Genomic DNA, 19,365 nt, shown 5'->3' on the forward strand with positions numbered 1-19,365 from the left:
ATGAAGCAAATTGAGTAAGCATTCTCTCCTGTTGGAGGGAAAAAGTAAGACATAGGTTAAAAATCTTGAACTGGGAAGGTGCGTGAGTTAGCTGTGAGTGGTGAGGAATTTTTATATATTTTTGTCAAAGCGCTTCCCCAAGGGCAGAAGATGCAGTGCAGTGGGAGAATTGTGTTTCTCATGTACGAGCAGGTGGGCAATAGCTCAGCTTGTAGAGCCCATGTCTGAGGTCCCAGGTTGCGGGCCTGCCTCCAAGAGGGGCCCCATGGACAGCACTGGGCCAGGCTGCACTGGGGGGGGGGGGGGGGGCTCGGTCTCAGTGCTGTGGCATCTCTGAGCTGGTACTCTCCTCTTCAAACCTGACCGCTGAGCCATCTCTGAGCTGGTACTTTCCTCTTCAAACATGACAGTTGAGCCAAGGAAGTGACTTAGTGATGCCAGCCTGAGTTTATTCTCCAGTACCACATTAAAGAAAGATGGGTGGGTGGATGGATGGATGGATGGATGGATAAAATCAAAAGAAAAAAACAAAAACTAGTCCTGACTTTAAGACTCTTTACTGGAGAGGGAAGGAAAAAAAACCTGAGGCATCGGGTAGCTAGCAGGAATTACACATCAGGAACTGTATGACAAAAGATTTATTTTGCTTAGTAGAAACTATTTTATTTAAAAGTTTAAATTGTTTAATTGTAAAATTTTAAATAGGCATTGTAATTCTTTTACACCACTGTATGTTAAGGGTAGAATCAATTAAGCATATGTCCATCTGTTTATTTAGACCATGAGCCAAAAACCTAAGTTCAGAAATGGAAGTCTCCCTTCTGTTAGCCTCCTTGTTTATTTGCAGCTGACCCAGCGCCATACATTGACGGAATTCGAATTAACAGCCCTCACTATTTGACGAAAATAAAGCTGACCACACCTGGGACCCATACTTTTACGTTAGTGGTTTCTCAGTATGAGAAGCAGAACACAATCCATTATACTGTCCGGGTAAGTGAAACCAACATGCACAAGACAGTAATACAAAGAATCCTGGGTGCCCTGCTTTGTAAGTAGTTTATTTCTGAAAATTGATTTTTAAAAATCTTTTATGGCTATCTGTGTATCACACTCAGTATTAAGTTACTTTGTCTCCTATGGAAAATGATGCCTTTGAAAAGTTCATTTTTAAATTTTGAATCAGCTGCTTAGTGTTCAGAATAGTAGTTAATCTGATGTGATGTGGTATGTTAGACTAACAAATTTAATTCCATAGCAAGTAATAAAAACCATCTGTCCTACCTGACACCATTTTGAACTTAGTGAAAAGAAATTGGTTACCTGAAGCATAATGCTCATGTAGGTGAAAGTCGGTGCAGTTTTGTCGGGTTGTGTGTGTGTGTGTTATCTTTATTGGACAGAGGCAGCCAGATATTAAGAGGGGAGGGGGATGTAGGGAGAGAGCCAGAGAGACACCTGCAGCACTGCTTCACCACTCTCGAAACTTTCTCCCCGCAAGTGGGAACTGGGGGCTTGAACCCGGGTCCTTGCACATTGTGACGTGTGCTCAACCAGGTGCACCACCACCCAGTCACAGCTGTGGTTTCCATTTTGTACTCCGTTTTGTCTTTGCTGCCTGCCCAGTTCTTCCACCCCCAGTGGATTTTTTTCCTCTTAACATCACGTAGAGACAGAAGGCCAGAGAGGAAACACACCACACTGCCACACCACTCCACTGCTCAAGCATCCCCTGATGTTATGCATGGTGCTGCCAGGGGCTCAACCCAGGTTTTTGCTCATGGCAAGTACGTGTCCTACTGACCACCTGTCTCCTGGCCTCATCGTGGTTTTGTTGTGTGTAGAGAGATTTGTTTGCCGAGGAGCAGTGATGAAGCTGAACTGGAACGGCTTGTAGCGACGGGGAGGAACAGTGGGGAGCTGCGCCCACCCTGGATGCCTCCACGCAGAAACCAAGGCCTGGAAACATTCCGGCAGTCCTGAGTCACATACAGTGACAGGAATCCCAGACAGAATCTCTAGAGTCCCAACACCCACTTCCTTAAACCCAGCTTGATGCCAGGCTCCCTACAGAATGACATGAGGATGCCAGCTAATTTTTTAGTCTTCCAATACACTCTTTATCTTGGATGTGTGTGTATGGGTAAACTATATCAGAACAGTATCTTTTTATTTTTAACTCTAGGTATATTCAGCATGCAGCTTTACTTTTTCAAAGATTCCTTCACCATACACCTTATCAAAACAGGTAAGAATTCTTGCTGTGAGTTATAACATCAAATGTCATAGTTTGATTTCCTCCCTCATTCACGTTTAGCAACTTCTTACAAAATAAAAACAATCTGGGACTTGCCGGGGATACAGAGACATAAGAGCCTCAACCCTGGGTTGGAATACATCATCTTCAGTGAATGGCATTAAGTGATTCTGTGGAAACAAGTAAGAAGTCCAGAGAGAAAAGATCAGTGGTAAACTTTGGTCATTAGGGAAAGCTGTGTGGGTGAAGCTGCAGAAGCAGAATTTGATACTGACTTTACAGGGTTGGCTGGCTGTATAGAGGAAGGTTTGAGAGAGACGGCCCGGCAGGGAGAAAAATGACTGCAGGCTGCTAGAGATGCCACTTTGTGTAGCAAAGGAGCCCAGGTGACATGAAGTTGCATCAGCAATCAGTAACAGACTGGAGCAAGAGGATGGTGGCCAGAGTGGAGAGTTGTCTTGTTGTTGTGCAAAAAGCATTTTGTCTTTAGGATGGAACCATGTGAGAGTTTCGTTAATACAGACTTTCCTTTACTAGATTAATGGAAAGTGGAGTGGTCAGAGTGCTGGAGGATGTGGGAATTTCCAGGAGACCCACAAAAATAACCCCATCTACCAATTCCACATAGAAAAGCCTGGACCACTGCTAATTGAGCTGAGGGGACCAAGGTGGGTGACAGTAACTTTCTTGATAATGTGTGGTATAAGAGAGTAGGACTTCTGAAACAGATGTGAGTGTATATGGGCACATGACTCATAATAAAAATGTCACTGGATATTGGGAGAAGGACAGCCTATTCAATAAATGGTGCTAGAATAATTACCCATTGTAGCCCACAAGTCATCTGATTCCTGTCTTTTTTTTTTTTTAATATTTTTTTAAAAACTTTTTTATTGGATAGAGACAGAGAGAAATTGAGGGGAAAGGAAGATAGAGATGGAGAGAGACAGAGAGACACCTGCAGCCCTGCTTCACCACTATTGAAGCTTTCCCCCTGCAGGTGGGGATCAGGGGCTTGAACCAGCGTCCTTGCGCACTGTAGTGTGTGCGCTTAGCCAGGTGCGCCACCACCTGGTCCCCTGAGTCCTGTCTTCTATCAAATCCAGAATCAGTTCTAGTTGTACTGCTAATGCAGCAGGGTTATATTAATAACCTCAAGGTAGAGCTAAAAAATAGCTCCCCAGATAGATTTCACACTTTACCATGTACCTAGGAGGACGTGGGTTCAAATCCTGGCACTACCTGGGAATAGGATCCACAGTGCTAGCAGGAAGCTCCAAGAATGGTGAAATAGTGCTGTGGTGTCTCTGTCTCTTCCCGAAACTAAAAGGGGGGAACGTCTGCCAGGAGCAATGAAATTACAAGTGAGCATCAGTAAATAAAATCATCTCAGGTTAAGGAAAGACTTTTCTTTTTTTGTGATTTTTTTTTTCATTTTTTCTGTGGGCTACAAGGTTACAGGGTATAGTTCCATACTGTACTCACCACCAAGGTTCTGTGTCCCCACCCTCCTACCTCCCAAGGATAACAGATAACTACTATTGTTATCACAAAGTCTCAGAAACAGTGTAACTGTGTGTGTGTATGTGTTTGCAAGTTTGTGTATTTCAGTTCTCCAAATGCCTCGTGAGTAAAACCATTCTAAAACCATTCGGTAGTTGTCTTTCATCTATTTTGCTACTCAGAATCACCTCTAGTTCCATCCAGTTTGTCCCAAAGGACACAGTACCATCTTTTGTATTGCACAGTAGTATTCCCTGGAGTATATATACCCCATTAACTTCTTTAGCCAGTCATCCGACGACGGTGGGCATTTAGACTGCTTTCACTCCTTGGCTACTGTGAGGAATGCAGCTATGAACATAGGGGCGGGTCCCTGTGTCCTTTTGCTATTCTCTCAGGTGTGAGATGGGAGCTCAGTGCAGATTTAACTGGCATTTCCTGTAATGATAACTGAAGCATTTCTTCATGTGTCGGTGGGCCATGTGCATCTCTTCTTTTGGTAACTGTCCAGTTCTTTGGCCCACTTTACTGTCTTATTTTTGGTTCTTTTGTAGATCTGTACCAATTCTGTATAGATGTTTGATATCAGGTGGTTGTCTAATGTGTGGTGTGTAGAAACTTTTTTAGTTTGATGTAACCCCACTTATTTACTCTTCATTTCCCATGCTCAGGTAAGGTAGTTGAGTCTCCAGATTCATCTTTGACGTGAATATCCTACAACGTTTCACCAATGTTTTCTCCTATAGAGTTTAGAGTTTCGAGGTCTCTAGTAGCTTGTGCTAATTAAATTAAAACTGATTTAGTTTTTCTGAAAAGATTTTAAGACTCTCTGGTCTAATATCCAGGTCTTTTCTCATTTTGATTTGATTTTGGTGCATGGTGCCAAAGCGGTGGTCTAGTTTTATTTTCTACATGTGGCTGTCCAGTGTTCCCAGCACCAGCTGCTGAAGAGACCTTCTTTACCCCATTGAATCGTTTTGCCCCTTGTCATATATTAGGTGGTGTTGTTTTCGCCGGGCTGGCTTCACGGGCGGGTAACAGACAACCCGGGACTCATGGCTGGGTTGTACGCAGTATCTCTTTATTCATGCAGGACGCAGCACAATCTATACCAAGCTAAGCTAAACTAAAAACTACAAACAATCTTGTCCTTATAAATATACTAGCCCAGTAGGGTGGGAACAGGATGCGATGCAGAGAGGGTAGAGAGAAAAGTGACTGGTGAAAATCAGGGTGTGACAAGGAGAGGGGGCGGAGCAGGTGAGAATTCTACCACTGAACCACCAATGCCCTGGAGGGAGGGTGGTGCTTGTTAACAGTGGTTATGTAAATAGAATACAGTGTTATGTAAATAGAATGCAGGGGGGATTAAACCAAATGAAACAGAAGGGGTTTTTAAAGCATACCAACAAGATGGTTGTATACACATGGGCTCATTTCTGGATTCTCCATTCTGTATAGGTTTAAGTGTCCGTTTTTATTCCAGTATCGTGTTGTTTTAAATACTATTGTTGTGTAGTATAAACTGAAGTTGGAGAGCATGATACCTGCTTTTTTTTTTTTCTTCCCCTTACCTCAGTAGTGCTTTGGCTTTTTTACAAATTTTTTTTTCTTTTATGGCTCCATGGAAATTTTTAGACAAGGTGGTCAATTTCCTTGAAAAATGGCACTGAGTTTTTGATAGAATTGCATTGAAACTGTAGGTTGCTTCTGTACAGTAGAAATTTCAATATTTATTCTTCTGATCCAGAAACAAGGACTGTTCTTCCATTTCTGTGTATCATTCTGTTTCTTTTAACAGTGCCCTATGTTGTATGCTTTACATTGGGTTCTAGTTCTCCCCCGCCAAGAGAATTAGATCAGTCCAGTTAATTTTGCGGGCTGCTTGGCCCTGCCCCCAGGAAACCCGCCAGAGTTCCAGAGTGACAGAGTTCGAGAGTAAGAGAGAGTGCTTGAGACAAGCAAGAGAGACAGCAGAGAGTAAGAGAGACAGCAGAGTTCTGTTTGGTGATTAGTTGGTCTTAGTTTATGAATCGTTGTTCCTGAATAAAGAAATACAGCTTCCCTGCCCAACCGTTGTCTCCGCGTCTCTGTTACCCGCCCGTGAAGCTAGACCCGCCCGGCCAGAGCCTCCGAAATTTTAACAACAGTCATTTCCAGGTCTTCACCACTCTGAGCCAACCTTTTCAAATAAAATGAGAGGAACAGAGACAGAGGGAAAGACAACACAGGACCAATGTTTCTAGCCTAATTTAAAACCACAAATAGTATTTTGCATAATTAAAATCAAAATTAGTATGTGTGTTTCAGAGCGTCTTTTCCTCCTCCCAGAGCTGTAGAAAGCATCACTTGATAGCCCATTTGCACTTGAGGTACAATCATTCTGAGACTCCTCAGTAACAGCAGTCACTCTGTCCCCTTTACTGCCAGGCAATACAGTGTTGGCTTCGAGATCGTGACAGTCTCCACAGCTGGAGACCCTGGCCCCCATGGCTTTCAGAGGAAATCGAGTGGTGACTACAGGTAAGACCAGCATTTTGACCGACCTAGTTAACACTCGGCTTTCACTGGCACCGTCTGAAACTTGCTCTCATTTCCCCTGAATACAGGTGTGGGTTTTGCTACCTGGAATTAGAAAATATACCTGTTGGGATCTACAATATCATCCCTAGTACGTTTCTGCCTAAACAAGAAGGACCTTTTTTCTTGGACTTTAATAGTACTGTTCCCGTCAAGACAGCACAGCTTCAGTGATGGAGGGCCTGCAGTTTCTGGATTTTATGTTTACCAGTCATCGGCTCTTCAGATGACACAAAACACGAGAAGAGGTTTAGCTCTCTAAAGTTCCCGCTGGAATCTGGTGCTCCAGTCAGGGTGTTAAGTGAGGAGCGTGTAGTCAGAACTACTGTACATCACCTAGAAGGACCATTTCCATGGTGTGTATAAACATGGAGTGGCTTGCGTGTGGAGCCATGTGACTTAAGAGCAGATGATTAAAGCCTAATCTTAGTCAGCATCGTTGAATGCTTTAAAATGCTGAGGGAGGCACCTGAGACCAGATTAGGAAAAAGACCTCAGACTCATTGAGCGGAAGAGTAGGCCAGTATAATCTTCTGAAATCATTTACTTTGTCTTGTTGGCAGAGCATGTCGTATGCTAAAACTGCTTGTATTGTGACTCCACATCTTGGGCAACAAGTTACCAGATGAATCATGTCATCACCACAGGATTTAATTCTGCATTACTTTATGACTCGCAAAGGCTTATTGTTGCCCAGGTTTTGTTAAAGAATAAAGCTTTAAGAAGTACTCATTAGCATGAAGATGCTCAGGCTCAAGAATAAGAGTTGTTGAAGTCAGACATTTGTCTCCTTTTGAACCATGTGAAGAAAACTCAAGTACATTCATCACTGGAATGTATCAGGTAGATGAAAGTGATCTGATACACTGAAGACATTACAATTTAATTTGTATAGTCTCTAATTACTATGTGGCTCAGTGCTCTGATGGTGACAGCACGCTAAAGAAAATGCATTGGAGAACTTGATACATAAATTGGGGTTGTATTCAGAAAAATTGCCAAGCTATCACTGTCAACCTGTAAATTTTCAGTTTACATAAAATCAGAATCTGATACTCCAGATTTTAAAGATTAAAATTAAGGGGGAGTTTTTCATTGTCTCCACTTTATAAACTTATTTTGTATTTCTATTATCTTTAATTGAATAAAATGTTTATACTTATGGAAACCTCATTGTTGAACCTAAAGGAATCATTTAAGGACTCACCTGCCAGGCTAGCTTCTCGGGCGGGAGAGATGATCCAGGAACCAAGCTCATGGTGGTAGCAATACAAATCTTTATTTATGTGGGAGCCCCAGAGTCTGGCAGGCATGAGTGCAACAGTTTAAGCTACGTGGCGCCAAACCGCAGTGGCCGGTGTCTGCCTCCCTCTGCATGCCTGCCCTCCTCTACGTCGGGACTCAGAAGAGAGCAAGAGAGAGAGAGAGAAACCAGAAACAAAAGTGGCATTATAGGATAAAACTGGAAGTGACAAGTCGGAAATGGAAATGGTTAGGGAAAGGGGGTTGGAGAAAGGAAAAAAGGCGTGCTGGGAACTTCCTTAGCAACAGTTTCAAGGGCTTTAACTGGTGGGATTAATGTTACCCTGCAGGCAGGGCGGGTCTCGAGGTAGAAAGAAGATAGATCAAAGGAATGGGTGGGGAATCTTTCAGGCAAAACAGTGATTATGTAAATAGGCCATAGTATCAGCAATGGAAGATGGAGCAGGGGGGCTGCCCGACACCTAGTGTCACATCAAAAAGAACTCATTTGCATGAAAAGTAATGCTTCAAAAGTACTCATTCAGGACAGAAATAGTTAAACTAAGGAGATTTCACTTTGGTACAAATTTAGAATTTTTAATTTTGCTTTTTTTATTGTCTTCTTATTGGATAGAGACAGCCAGAAATTGAGAGGAGAGGGAGAGAAACCTGCAGCACTACTTCACCCCTTGTAAAGCTTTCCCCCTGCAGCTGGGGGCCAGGGGCTTGAACCCTGGGCCCTTGCACACCGTAAAGTGTATGCTCAAGCAGGTGCGCCAACACCTGGCCCCAGATTTTTTTGTGGCCTTGTAGAGAAAAAAGTGCCCAGAATGTAGTAAGTTTATCTTATGTACGATCTTAACCTCTCATGTTAAGATTTTATAAAAGATGCACACTGAAATACTTAACTCCTCAAAAACTGAATGGGGGGGGTAGCATAGTGGTTATGCAAAGACTCTTATCTGAGGCTCAATCCCCTGTACCACCATCTGCCAGAGCTCAGCAGTGCTCTGGTCAAATGGCGTGGAGCTGTACACTGAAATCTTATAGTCTTTGTGTAACAGACTACTAGTAACATGTTGAAAAGGTTGAGTGACCTACATATGAATAACTATATTCTAGTGGAGCTCCAAATTCAGTGCTGCCTCCATCTAGGGGACTAACCCTCGGCCATGGATGAAGATTACAACCCTCTGAGGAGCTTTAAAAGTCCAGGACTCAAGTGTACCCTCCAGTCAAGCTGTGTGTGTGGGGGGGGGGGGTGAGACGGGGATTTTGAGAGCCTCCTGGGAAGCCGCCCTGTGCAGCAGAGGCTGAGAACTTCTTGGGCATTGCCACCTCGCCTCTGCCTTCCTTACTGCTCAGCTCATTTCAGACTCAGCAAAAGTAAGAGTCTCACTTAATTAGGATCTAGGACCTTCACTGAAAGTAAGCACAGACAACCATCACAGTCCCATGATCTGTTCCTTGTGGTAAGAAGTTTGCCTGGAAAAGACTTAGGTAGCATCGGGATTTATCCGATTTTACAGGACAGTGACATTGAGGGGAGAGACATCTGCAGCTCTGCTTCACCACTCATGTAGTTGCTCCCCCTGAAGGCGGGAACTGGGGGCTTGAACCCGGGCCCCTGTGTGCCCTCAACCAAGTGCACTGCCATCACTCAGTCCCCTGGGCTCTCTTATTTGAAGTCACAAAAAGATATTTTCTTAAGCCGTTTTTATTACACTCAAGGTATTAAGACATGTACAAAATAACCTTGTAATTGGGATACTGTATCAGTCATTAAAAAAGGAGAAAACACTACAGTATGAAGAGGTTTACAGATGACTAAGATGCACAGGTTGCGACAGTAGACAACTTGAAATGGGGTTACTTTTTTCTTTCAGAAATGCTGTTTTTTTAAAGCAAAAAAAAAGGGGGGGAATGAAATGCAGTGCTGTCAATATATGTAATCAAGAAAACATTAGAGGAAAGCAGGCTTAACACTATCAGCATAACAGAGACTCCACTGCTTCTACTTAACAGCTGTTGCCATGACATGCCTACTCCCTTTCCTAGCTTTAAAGAAGAACTAACTTCCTCTAAGAAATACTAGTCAGCATAACCTTTAAATAATTTTTTTTTTAACTTCAAAATTCACAACCTACAGAGAAATCAACACCGTGTCGACCTAGGTCTAACAATGGCAGCCGCTGTTCACATGCACTTACTTCTCTCCAAGTAAGTCTCCTCAGCTGGCTGGTAGGATAAAGTCTATGTGCTACAGAACCTTCTTCCCCACAGCCATAACCCCCCCTCCCCCGTTTCCCTTGTCCTCCCACCCCCCCCACACACTGGCATTCCCCTCCCCCACCCCCAAAAGTGCAGTTCATGGTGACCTTTATAGAAAATGAAAAAGCTTTAGTGAGCAACCCAGCAGACACCTTTCAGAAGCCCCTCCGAACACCAGAGGGGATGCAAATGATCTCTGTCCTTGGCATTGTTTTTTAATGTCTTCACTGGGCAGAAAGGGATACTTGAGCCTTGTTTTGCAAGGATTTTGTTGGTTCTGACTCCCTTGGGGTAGAAAGAAGAGGACATTTATCTCCGTTCTCCCAAACAGAGCTCACCCTCCAAGAGAAGGGAGCTTCTGAGCTTCTGACCCCGACGCCGTCTGGCTAGGCTCCCCAGCTGCCCCCACCCCCACCCCCTTCCTAGGCCTGGCTCCAGTTCTCCCACCGGAACTAGCTATTGCTGCCTTCCACCGTCACAGACACTGTCCCCCGTCCGTCCGTCCACCCACAGCACCTCATCTGTTCTGGATACCAAACCACCCCAAGACAGATCTTCAACCCTCAAGGTCACTGAAATGTCATTAGTGCAGTTTAGAGGAAATGCTTACGATTTGGCATATATTGAAATGGTTATTGGCACAATGTTCTCCATACAGTTTCGTGTATAAATACGGATATGGGCGCGGGCCTCGGGTGGGTCAGCCGATCTGCACCGTCTTTATGTCAGCGAGGATCCCCTCTCTCCCCCTGGAACACTGCAGAGAAAGCTGCTTCATCCGGCTCTCCAGGGCTCGGCCCTCAAGGGAGGTGCTGCCATGGCTCTTGCGGCAGTCGCTGCTGCTGCTGCTGCTGCTGCTGCTGAGCCCTCGATTGTTGTTGGCTTTGTCACCCCTCTTATTCTCTGCCCCTTCAGCCCTGTCTCCTATAGAAAGGGAAGCGCTGGTGAGTACAGATGATTCCAGAATCCGACTGCCCCAGACTTGCCCAACCACACCCAGCTGCTCTTAGCCCTCAAGGCATTTTGTTTACTTATTAACAAAAAGAGGACCTGAGCAGCACTCTGGCATGTGAGGTGATGGAAACCAAACACAGGGCTTCACGCGTGTTGGCCCTGCACTCCAGCACTGTGCTGTCCCGCTGGCTCTCCTCAAGGCATCTTCTTTTTTTATTATTATTATTATCTTTATCAGATAGCGACAACCAGAAGTCAAGAGGGTAGGGGAAGATAGGGAGAGAGACAGAGAGACACCTGCAGCACTGCTTCACCACTGGCAAACCTTTCCCCCTGAGATGGGGATGAGGGGCTTGAACCCAGGTTCTTGCACATTGTAACGTGCACTTAGCCAGGTGGGACACCACCCAGCTCCCCTAAGGCATTTCCTATATCCCATTTTGTTAGAGAGGAGTCATGTCATACACAGCAGCTGAGGAACAGAACTCATCTAGTGCATGTCTGTCAAGAGAACTGTTGTGATGAGAAAGCAAAGCCAGAAGGCACCAGAAGTGCAGTTAGAAACTAAGGGCCTCTACAGGGACGGGTCTGGAAATGACAAACATCTGAGGCATGGACACTTTGTTGCATGCTGTCACATGTTCCCCATGTCGCTGGGGAAGAAACTAAAAGTAGCACCAGGAAATGGGAGTGGGACAGGTCTTAGGAAGCACAAAAGAATTACCTTGTACACTGTGGGAGGAGTTTTTAATAAGGTACCACACATGGCCATCTCAACAGACCAATGGGAAGCTAGCCCGGCTGTGATAGGGTTTAAATAAAAAAAATACTTGCAAGGGGGATGGGTAGTAGTGGTGCGCCAAGTTAGATGCACGTATTACCATGCACAAGGTCCTGGGTTCAAGCCCCGTCTCCAGCTGCAGGGGAGACGCTTCACAAATGGTAAAGCCGTGCTGTGTCTGTCTCTCCCCTTCCAATTTCTGTTCTGTCAAAGATATATATATATATTATATATATATATATATATATATATATATATATATATATATATATATATGCATGCACATGCAAAGGCCTTTTCTTTCAGCCCTCAAGGAAATTGCACTGCTCCCAAACTCTATCTACCCCTATTGCTTCTACATGATAATTACCTCACAACTGTAAAGCTGGAATACTGTATTCCTGGATGACGAACTCTTTCTTGTCATTCTTTCAAGAAGCGTCATGACAAGCTCTCATGGGAGTGAACTGATGACCTTGAGACTTTCATGGACCTGACCAGTTCCCTCCAGCATAACCCACTCAACAAAACCATCACAGCGCTCAACAATGACAGCGCGTGCACAGACCCCGCCGCAGTGCAGCACTGGGGTCCGGGGGCCGGCTAAGCTCTACACAGCACATGCACAGACCCCGCCACAGTGCAGCACTGGGGGCCCAGGGGGGCCGGGGGCCGGCTAAGCTCTACACAGCATATGCACAGACCCCGCCGCAGTGCAGCACTGGGGGCCCAGGGGGGCCGGGGGCCGGCTAAGCTCTACAAGAGCACAGATTCCGCTGCCCTGACCACGAGGAAACAGCAACAGGCAGCACTCACCTCGTTCTACCTCACATTCAGGGGACGAGGCCCCACTGCACTCGCTGCGAGGGCCCAACACCGGGAACATCATCCCAAACTCTGACAGGGACACGGGGCTGGGTAGGTCCAGGCTACCGGGCCTCACCGCTGCAGGGAACTGGTCAGGCAGCTCAGATGGGCTTGTGGGTCCTGAACTGAAGCTGGACACAGACTGAGTTTCCGAGTCATCTTCAGATACAAGATTGCTGCAGTTGTCATCTTCAAAAGCTTCAGAGGCCACTGAGGATGAACAAGAACACCTGTCAGTCAGGGTCTGCCACAGCTACCCAGTTGAGAACTCTGTTGCCACCATGGGCAGCTGATAAAGGGGGGGGGGGGTGCCCCTCCCAAGCCTGTGTGACCAGCCTGCACAGCAGCTGGGTCCTGTGGAGACTGTCCTTACAGTCACTTCCCAGCCCGTCCTTCTAATCAGTGTCACAGGACACGGCCTGTGGGAGGATGATGAATTCAGCCACAGCTCGGTCCTTCACTGCCCTCCTCTGAGCCTGCATATAATCCCGGTGTTTCTTAAGAGTGTTTGTCTTCTCTTTTCTTCCTCCATCTTTGAAACCAGCCTGGTAGCATCCCAGAGGGGATGGCCATAAGTGAGCAGCACCATCATGTCAAGGACAGAAAATCCTAACTCCAATTTGAATCTTAATTCCACTGCTTCTGGCGTAGCCTGGGTTTGTATTTACTTTTTGATTACCAGAGCACTGCTCGGCTCTGGCTTATCGCGGTGTGAGGGACTGAACTGGAGACTCTGGGGCTTCAGGCATGACAGTCTCTGCATAACCATTATGCTGCTGCTGCTGCTCTTGCCTGCGTCTATTTCTCTTGAGTTTTCTGTTCCTCTCTGAACTAGGCTAACAAGGAGACTTGAAGTGTCCCACACATCATTGATGCTCAAATGACATCACTAAGTTTCCTTTCCCTTGCCTTTGGGCCTGACACTTAGATGTCTGCTGATGGGCAGAGAACTCCTGAGGAAGGAGCCTGGGAAGTAGCCAACAGGGATTATTCCACAGACAAGGAAAAGGAAGGAAGGAAGGAAGGAAGCAAGCAAGCAAACGTCATGCTGGAAGAATTTTGTTTCGTTTCCCATTTTTAGGCCGTGCCGAACACTGAACACAGGATCTCAGGCACAACACCTCCAGCTGAGCCTTCCCCCCCATTTTTTTATTTTATTTGTAAGAGACTTAAATACCACCACACTGTCCATGGAGCTTCTTTTTTTTTTTTTTTCTTTTCTTTTTTCACTTTGTCTGTTGCTCCTTTTTATTTTTATTTTTATTTAACACCCAGGTTCTCACTGGGGCTTAGTACCTGCATCACTCTGCCACTCCTGACAGTCGACAGAGTAGAGAGACTCCTACCACACTGTTCTATAGCTCGTGGCACTCATCCTCTGCAGGTGGATGCTGGCTGCTTGAGCCTGGGCAGCCTGTTTTTACATGGTGCTGGAGACCAAACCCTGGGCTTCATGCACGCCAAGCACACGCTCTACTAGTGAGCCACTGTCCCAAACCCATGGGCTTTCTTAATAAAAAGGCAGTCACAAGGCCAGGAGATAGCTCTGAGAATGTTCTGAGCTATCTCCACAAGGGGGACTCCAAGAATGGAGACGCCATGCCTTGGTGTCTTGCCCCAACTCTCCATCTGTCACTCCTTTACTTCTAAGCATGTAGAACTTTTAAAAAGCACATTGGAGAGACCACTCACCTATATAGCCTGTGTCTGAGGCTCCCATTCCATTCCCCAGCACCACACTGGGGGAGGGGAGTATATTAAAATACAAAGGAATGACCTCAATGAAGTGTGCTCAGATGCCAAGGAGGTCCCGTATTCGCAGAGCAGTGAATGGGCACCAGGGATATTTTATTTTATTCTAAGCACCACTCTGCCCAGCAGCAGATCAAAGAAAGTTAACTGCCACATCCTTCATTTCACAGGCAAAGAAGTGGAAATCATGAGTGAAGCCCTTGCCTGCATCACGAACTAGGAATGGCGAGACAGCTGAGGTTAGGATCAAAACTGATTGCAACATTTCTAGTTGCCCCTCCCCAATCATGAGAAAGAGAGCAGCACTCTGCTATGGAGGACAGTCTACTTGTTATCTTGCTGGTCTGTCTGTCTGTTTTTAATGTGGTGCCAGGGAGTAGGCATGGCCTGCACCCCACCACGGGGCCACCTCCCAAAGCCCTGCTCCTGGATAACTCCTTTCTCGCAGGACCCCTCAGAGCACTTCTGATATGCACTGGAATGGGGGGGGGGGGAGGGAGAGTGTATTACTTTCCACACTTACTCAGCCCCAGCACCCGACACAGGGAGCATTGTGATGAACAGAGTCCTTCCTACCCACGTGAGAAAACCACCAGGAGCTGCCCTCAGCCCAGCCCCATTCCCAGAGGCCCCTCTGGTACTGCAACAGGCCCAGAAGTAGCTCGCACATGCCCAACTCACCAGAAACGGCGTCAGGCTCGGCCTTGCTCCCCGAAAGGTCCTCCGCAGATGTGCAGCTTCCCTCGGCCCCAACACCACAGCCCCGGGGCCCCATGGCGCTAGAGCGTCGCCGCTCGTGGATCTCGTCGGAGATCATCTCCAGGTTCTTGAGGGCCGTCTTGTACTCGCCCTTGGCCAGGGCCAGCTTGGTCTGCAGCTCATCCACCGTCTTCTTTAACTGCTGCTAAGAAGAACAGGACGCTTAGAGCAAGTGGCCGAGCATAGCTGGTGCCTCAGAGGCCTTCCCGAGACATGACTGCAGAGGCCCATCGGCCTTTTTCACCACTTGTGTGATATGAAAGCAGCCACCTCCCTCACCCCATCCCCAAATCCCATCCAGGGGGAAAACTCAGACCCTAGCACCCAGAAACCGCAGCTTCTCAGAGGGTGTCCTGCACTCAGCAGCCCCACACTCAGCCATGCGGTGCCCAGGAAGTGGCTCTCAAACTTGAGCCTGCACTAGAAAATCCAGGAGGCTTTCTTTTCCTTTTATTCTTTCTCTCTTCTTTTTTTTCTTTTTCTTTCTTTCTTCCTTACTTTATTTTTCTCTCTCTCTCTCTCTCTTTTTTTTTCTTCTGTTTTTCCCCATGCAGGTTTGGTGTTTATATGATGAATCCACAACTCCTGGAAGCCACTCCCCCACCACCCTGCTTTTTAAATTTATTTATCTTTTTGTTGATAAAGACAGAAAGTGAAAAGGAAATGAGACATAGGGAGAAAGACACCTGCAGCACTGGCCCCCTCATAGGTGGGGACCAGTGGCTTGAACTCAGGTCCTTGCACGTGGGTGACCTCGACCTGGTGTTCCCTGCTCAGCCCCACTCCTGGAGGGCTTGGTAAAGCTCACAGGCTGAGCAGCAATCACTCAGGTTTTATTTGGAACCTGAGACTCTGCACTTGTGACAAGATCCCAGTGCTGATGCTGCCAGCACGAGTACCCTGTGGGAAGCACTGTCCCGAAACAATCTAGAAAGTGGCCGGTGGATTTAAAGAGCTCTGGAGTCCACTGACAGCCAATCAAAGGGCTAGGAGAGAGTTCACTCAGTAAAATGGACACTTCACCATGGATGAAGCCCCAGGTCAAACCCCAGCACCATGTGCAAGGACCACAGCACACAAGAAAGCCCCACGGACAGTGAAATAGCTCTGTGGTACCTCTGCTCTCTGATTTCTTAAAGACTTTTCATAAAAGAGAGTCTCATCTGAGAAAGAGAAAAACAACACCACCACTCCAGCATATGAGGCAACAGAGAGCCTCAGGAATGCAAGCCTTGTACTTGGTATTTCCCCAGCCACTACCTGAATTTTTTGGAGGGGGAGGGGGGAGGTGGACCTAAGAATAGTGGAAATGCATATGCAAACGGTCCTAGTACCATAAAAGTACATACATACATATACATACATATATACATACACACACACACATACATACACACATACACACACAAAAAGACCCAATCAAGACCAATCAAAACCCTGATGACTCAGTTAAGAATGAGTCTTGGGGGAAGTTGGGTGGTAGCGCAGTGGGTTAAGTGCACATGGTGCGAAGCACAAGGATCCCGGTTCGAGCCCCCGGCTCCCCACCTGCAGGGGAGTCGCTTTACAGACGGTGAAGCAGGTCTGCAGGTGTCTGTCTTTCTCTCCCCCTCTCTGTCTTCTCCTCCTCTCTCCATTTCTCTCTGTCCTATCCAACAATGACATCAATAACAACAGTAAAAACTACCATAAAACAAGGGCAACAAAAGGGAATAAATAAATATTTTAAAAAATTAAAAAAAAAAAAAAAGAATGAGTCTTGGGGCAGGGGATGGCACACATGGTTGAGTGCACGTTACAGTGCACAAGGACCAGGGTTCAAGTCTCCAGTCCCACCTGCAGGGAGAAAGCTTTCCAAGTGGTGAAGCAGTGCTGCTAATGTCTGTCTCTATCCAATCAATAAAAATAAATATTAACAAGAAGAATGAGTGGCCAGACAATGGTGTACCTAGTTAAGTACGCACATTACAATGTGCAAAGACCCGGGTTCAAGCCCCTGGTCCACCCCTGCACAAGGAAAGCTTCCTGAGTGGTGAGGTGTCGTTAATGTTCGGGGCTCCAGCAGGCCGGGCTAGCTTCGTGGCGGCAGACAGAGACGACCAGAGACACACGGCTGGGCAGTATCTATTTCCCTTTCCCTTCTCAATTTCTCGCTATCTAATAATAAATAAAAGAGTGAGTCACTCATGGCCAGGCAGTGGCACACACAGTAGAGTGCACATAGCATCAACCACAAGGACCCAGGTTCAATTCCCTGGTCCCCACGCACAGAAGGGAAGCTTCAGAAGCAGTGGAGCAGTGCTGCAGGTGTTTCTCTCTCACGTCCCTCTCAATTTCTGTCTTTATCCACAATACAGAAATAAAAATAAGAATACAGTTAGTTCTGCTCCATTCTCCCTGTATAGCAAACAGGCTACCGCCAAGCTGACTGCCTCAAACAGTGGGGCTCTGGCTGCATAAAACTCCATCAGCTACAGGGCCAAAAACCACAACGTACCTCCAGCTGTACATAGTATCTTGCCTTGAGTTCAAAGTAAGGCCTGTGGAAGAAAGAAGAAAGATCATCGGCGTGACACAACCCAGTGGGCACCAAAGAGCATGGCAGTCGGTATGGGGAGTACCAGGAACAGCTATCCAGGCCCTCCGCCCACGGTTTAGTCAACTCTGACAAGGCCCTGAGAGGAAAGGGATGCTCCTGGCTCTGGGGGTGGCAGGAGACAGAGTCAGTCCGGGTCCTGGGGTCACTCAGGGTTGGGCTGACAGAAGGCCCATCTGAGCGTGAGCTGGAGGAGTCTGGGCACAGCTCCAGGTGCCCCTGAGCCTCAGTCAGAATCCTCTCTGGGGAGGATGAACCAGGCTACACAGGGTGTACCCAGCAGCTGACTGGATCTGGGCCCCCTCTCCTTAGGAAGCTGGTTCCCCAGTGATGACGAGCAGATACGGTCACTTGGGAGGAGAACCACCACTCGTCCCCCTCACAGAACAGTGGCTCGGGTTGGTTCTCTTGGACCCTGTCTAAAACTAGAAGTATCAGACAGTCTGAAGACCTAGAGGTGGAAGGCAAGAGAGAAGACAAGGAAGAGCTATGTCTAGTCTTCTGGGGCTGGGTCAACCGGAAGATCCTAGCTCTTCTTAGGGGAACCCTGGTGTCTGAGCACTGAGTGTGGATGGCTGCTTTATTCTTAAACTGTTCACCCTCCGTGGGCCTCCAGGGCCATCGCTGGCTGTTAAGTCTAGGCTATTCCAAGCTCTGTCCCTCCCTTGCGTGCCCAGAAATATGACTGAAACAGGAGGTCTATCCCCAAGGTCGATGTTGTCTAAAAACAGTGGCGGTAGATGTGGTGTGGAACAACAATACCCTATAATCTTAGAACCTTTTTAAAAACTGCTATTAGGGGAGTCGGGCTGTAGCGCAGCGGGTTAAGCGCAGGGGGCGCAAAGCACAAGGACCGGCATAAGGATCCCGGTTCGAGCCCCCGGCTCCCCACCTGCAGGGGAGTCGCTTCACAAGCGGTGAAGCAGGTCTGCAGGTGTCTATCTTTCTCTCCTCCTCTCTGTCTTCCCCTCCTCTCTCCATTTCTCTCTGTCCTATCCAACAACGACAACAACAATAACTACAACAATAAAAAAAAAACAGCAAGGGCAACAAAAGGGAATAAATAAAATAAAATAAATATTTTTTAAAAAACTGCTATTAGTCACAAATTTTAAAAAATGGGTTGAAGAGAATATATATATTAGTGAGAAGAACTGGGAAATGAACCTCCATGAAAACCAGACTTGCCCTTGATGTACACAGTTCACCCTCCTTACGCCGACAGTCTGAGGGCCAGGGCCCTCACCCACACTGTCAGCCACAGAGCCAAGGGTAAACTGAGTTTCCTCAAAGCCCACCCAATGAATGAGCCATGCAATGCTTTGCTTCCCTTTTCAGAGGTCTCCTGGATTGGTTACTTTGGAGTACTGCTACCTATCTCTGAGGTTCTATGGATCTTGGGGCTGTGGGGAGGTGGTTCCCTGAGCACACAGCACATAGATGGTGGAGAGGATGGATGCCCACAGGGCCTCAGGGACCCAAGGCCCCAGACTCACTTGGACTTGTTAATGGCTCTCTTGAGCTTCTTCTCCAGCTGCCGCATGCGGCCCATGGCCGCGTTGTACCTGGCCGCAGTCTCCTTGTGCACAAGCTCACTCCGTGTCTTGGTCTGCTCCGCCTCCATGACCTTCAGACAACAGCAGAGATCAACTCAGACCCAGTTCATTGTTGAGGTCCAGCTCATGTCATTTGAACAAAAAAAAAAGGAAAAAAAAATGCCCCAGGAGTGGCCAAGGATGGTGCTTGGTGGCAGAACACCAGACTTACACACGTCAAGGTTCCAGGTTCTGATCCCAGCTCTGC

The 19,365-nt window shown here is 46.9% G+C and overlaps 2 protein-coding genes across 10 annotated transcripts in view; one reads left to right on the forward strand and one right to left on the reverse strand.

Annotated features, from left to right (window-relative positions):
* Nucleotides 1-7,513, forward strand: part of CAPN7 (calpain 7) — a 39,319-nt gene extending 31,806 nt beyond the window's left edge. For 5 of the 6 annotated variants that reach the window (XM_060180825.1, XM_060180827.1, XM_060180826.1 and 2 more), the window contains 5 exons: nucleotides 848-993; nucleotides 2,186-2,248; nucleotides 2,795-2,925; nucleotides 6,191-6,283; nucleotides 6,370-7,513. In XM_060180825.1, coding sequence (XP_060036808.1) covers nucleotides 848-993; nucleotides 2,186-2,248; nucleotides 2,795-2,925; nucleotides 6,191-6,283; nucleotides 6,370-6,514 — 578 coding nt within the window. In that variant the 3' untranslated portion in view covers nucleotides 6,515-7,513. The remainder of the gene's footprint in view (nucleotides 1-847; nucleotides 994-2,185; nucleotides 2,249-2,794; nucleotides 2,926-6,190; nucleotides 6,284-6,369) is intronic. The other variant, XM_060180830.1, reaches the window with a different exon arrangement.
* Nucleotides 7,514-9,281: 1,768 nt separating this feature from the next.
* The window catches only part of SH3BP5 (SH3 domain binding protein 5), a 94,054-nt gene continuing 83,970 nt past the window's right edge, over nucleotides 9,282-19,365 (reverse strand). For 3 of the 4 annotated variants that reach the window (XM_060180833.1, XM_007529821.3, XM_060180834.1), the window contains 5 exons: nucleotides 19,059-19,189; nucleotides 17,464-17,506; nucleotides 14,889-15,108; nucleotides 12,405-12,665; nucleotides 9,282-10,777 (listed from right to left, as the gene is read on the reverse strand). In XM_060180833.1, the coding sequence (XP_060036816.1) occupies nucleotides 10,554-10,777; nucleotides 12,405-12,665; nucleotides 14,889-15,108; nucleotides 17,464-17,506; nucleotides 19,059-19,189 (879 nt within the window). In that variant the 3' untranslated portion in view covers nucleotides 9,282-10,553. Of the gene's footprint in view, nucleotides 10,778-12,183; nucleotides 12,265-12,348; nucleotides 12,666-14,888; nucleotides 15,109-17,463; nucleotides 17,507-19,058; nucleotides 19,190-19,365 lie in introns of those variants that run through there. The other variant, XM_060180832.1, reaches the window with a different exon arrangement.

This window comes from Erinaceus europaeus, chromosome 21, assembly GCF_950295315.1.
Source record: "Erinaceus europaeus chromosome 21, mEriEur2.1, whole genome shotgun sequence".
Classification (NCBI taxonomy): domain Eukaryota; kingdom Metazoa; phylum Chordata; class Mammalia; order Eulipotyphla; family Erinaceidae; genus Erinaceus; species Erinaceus europaeus.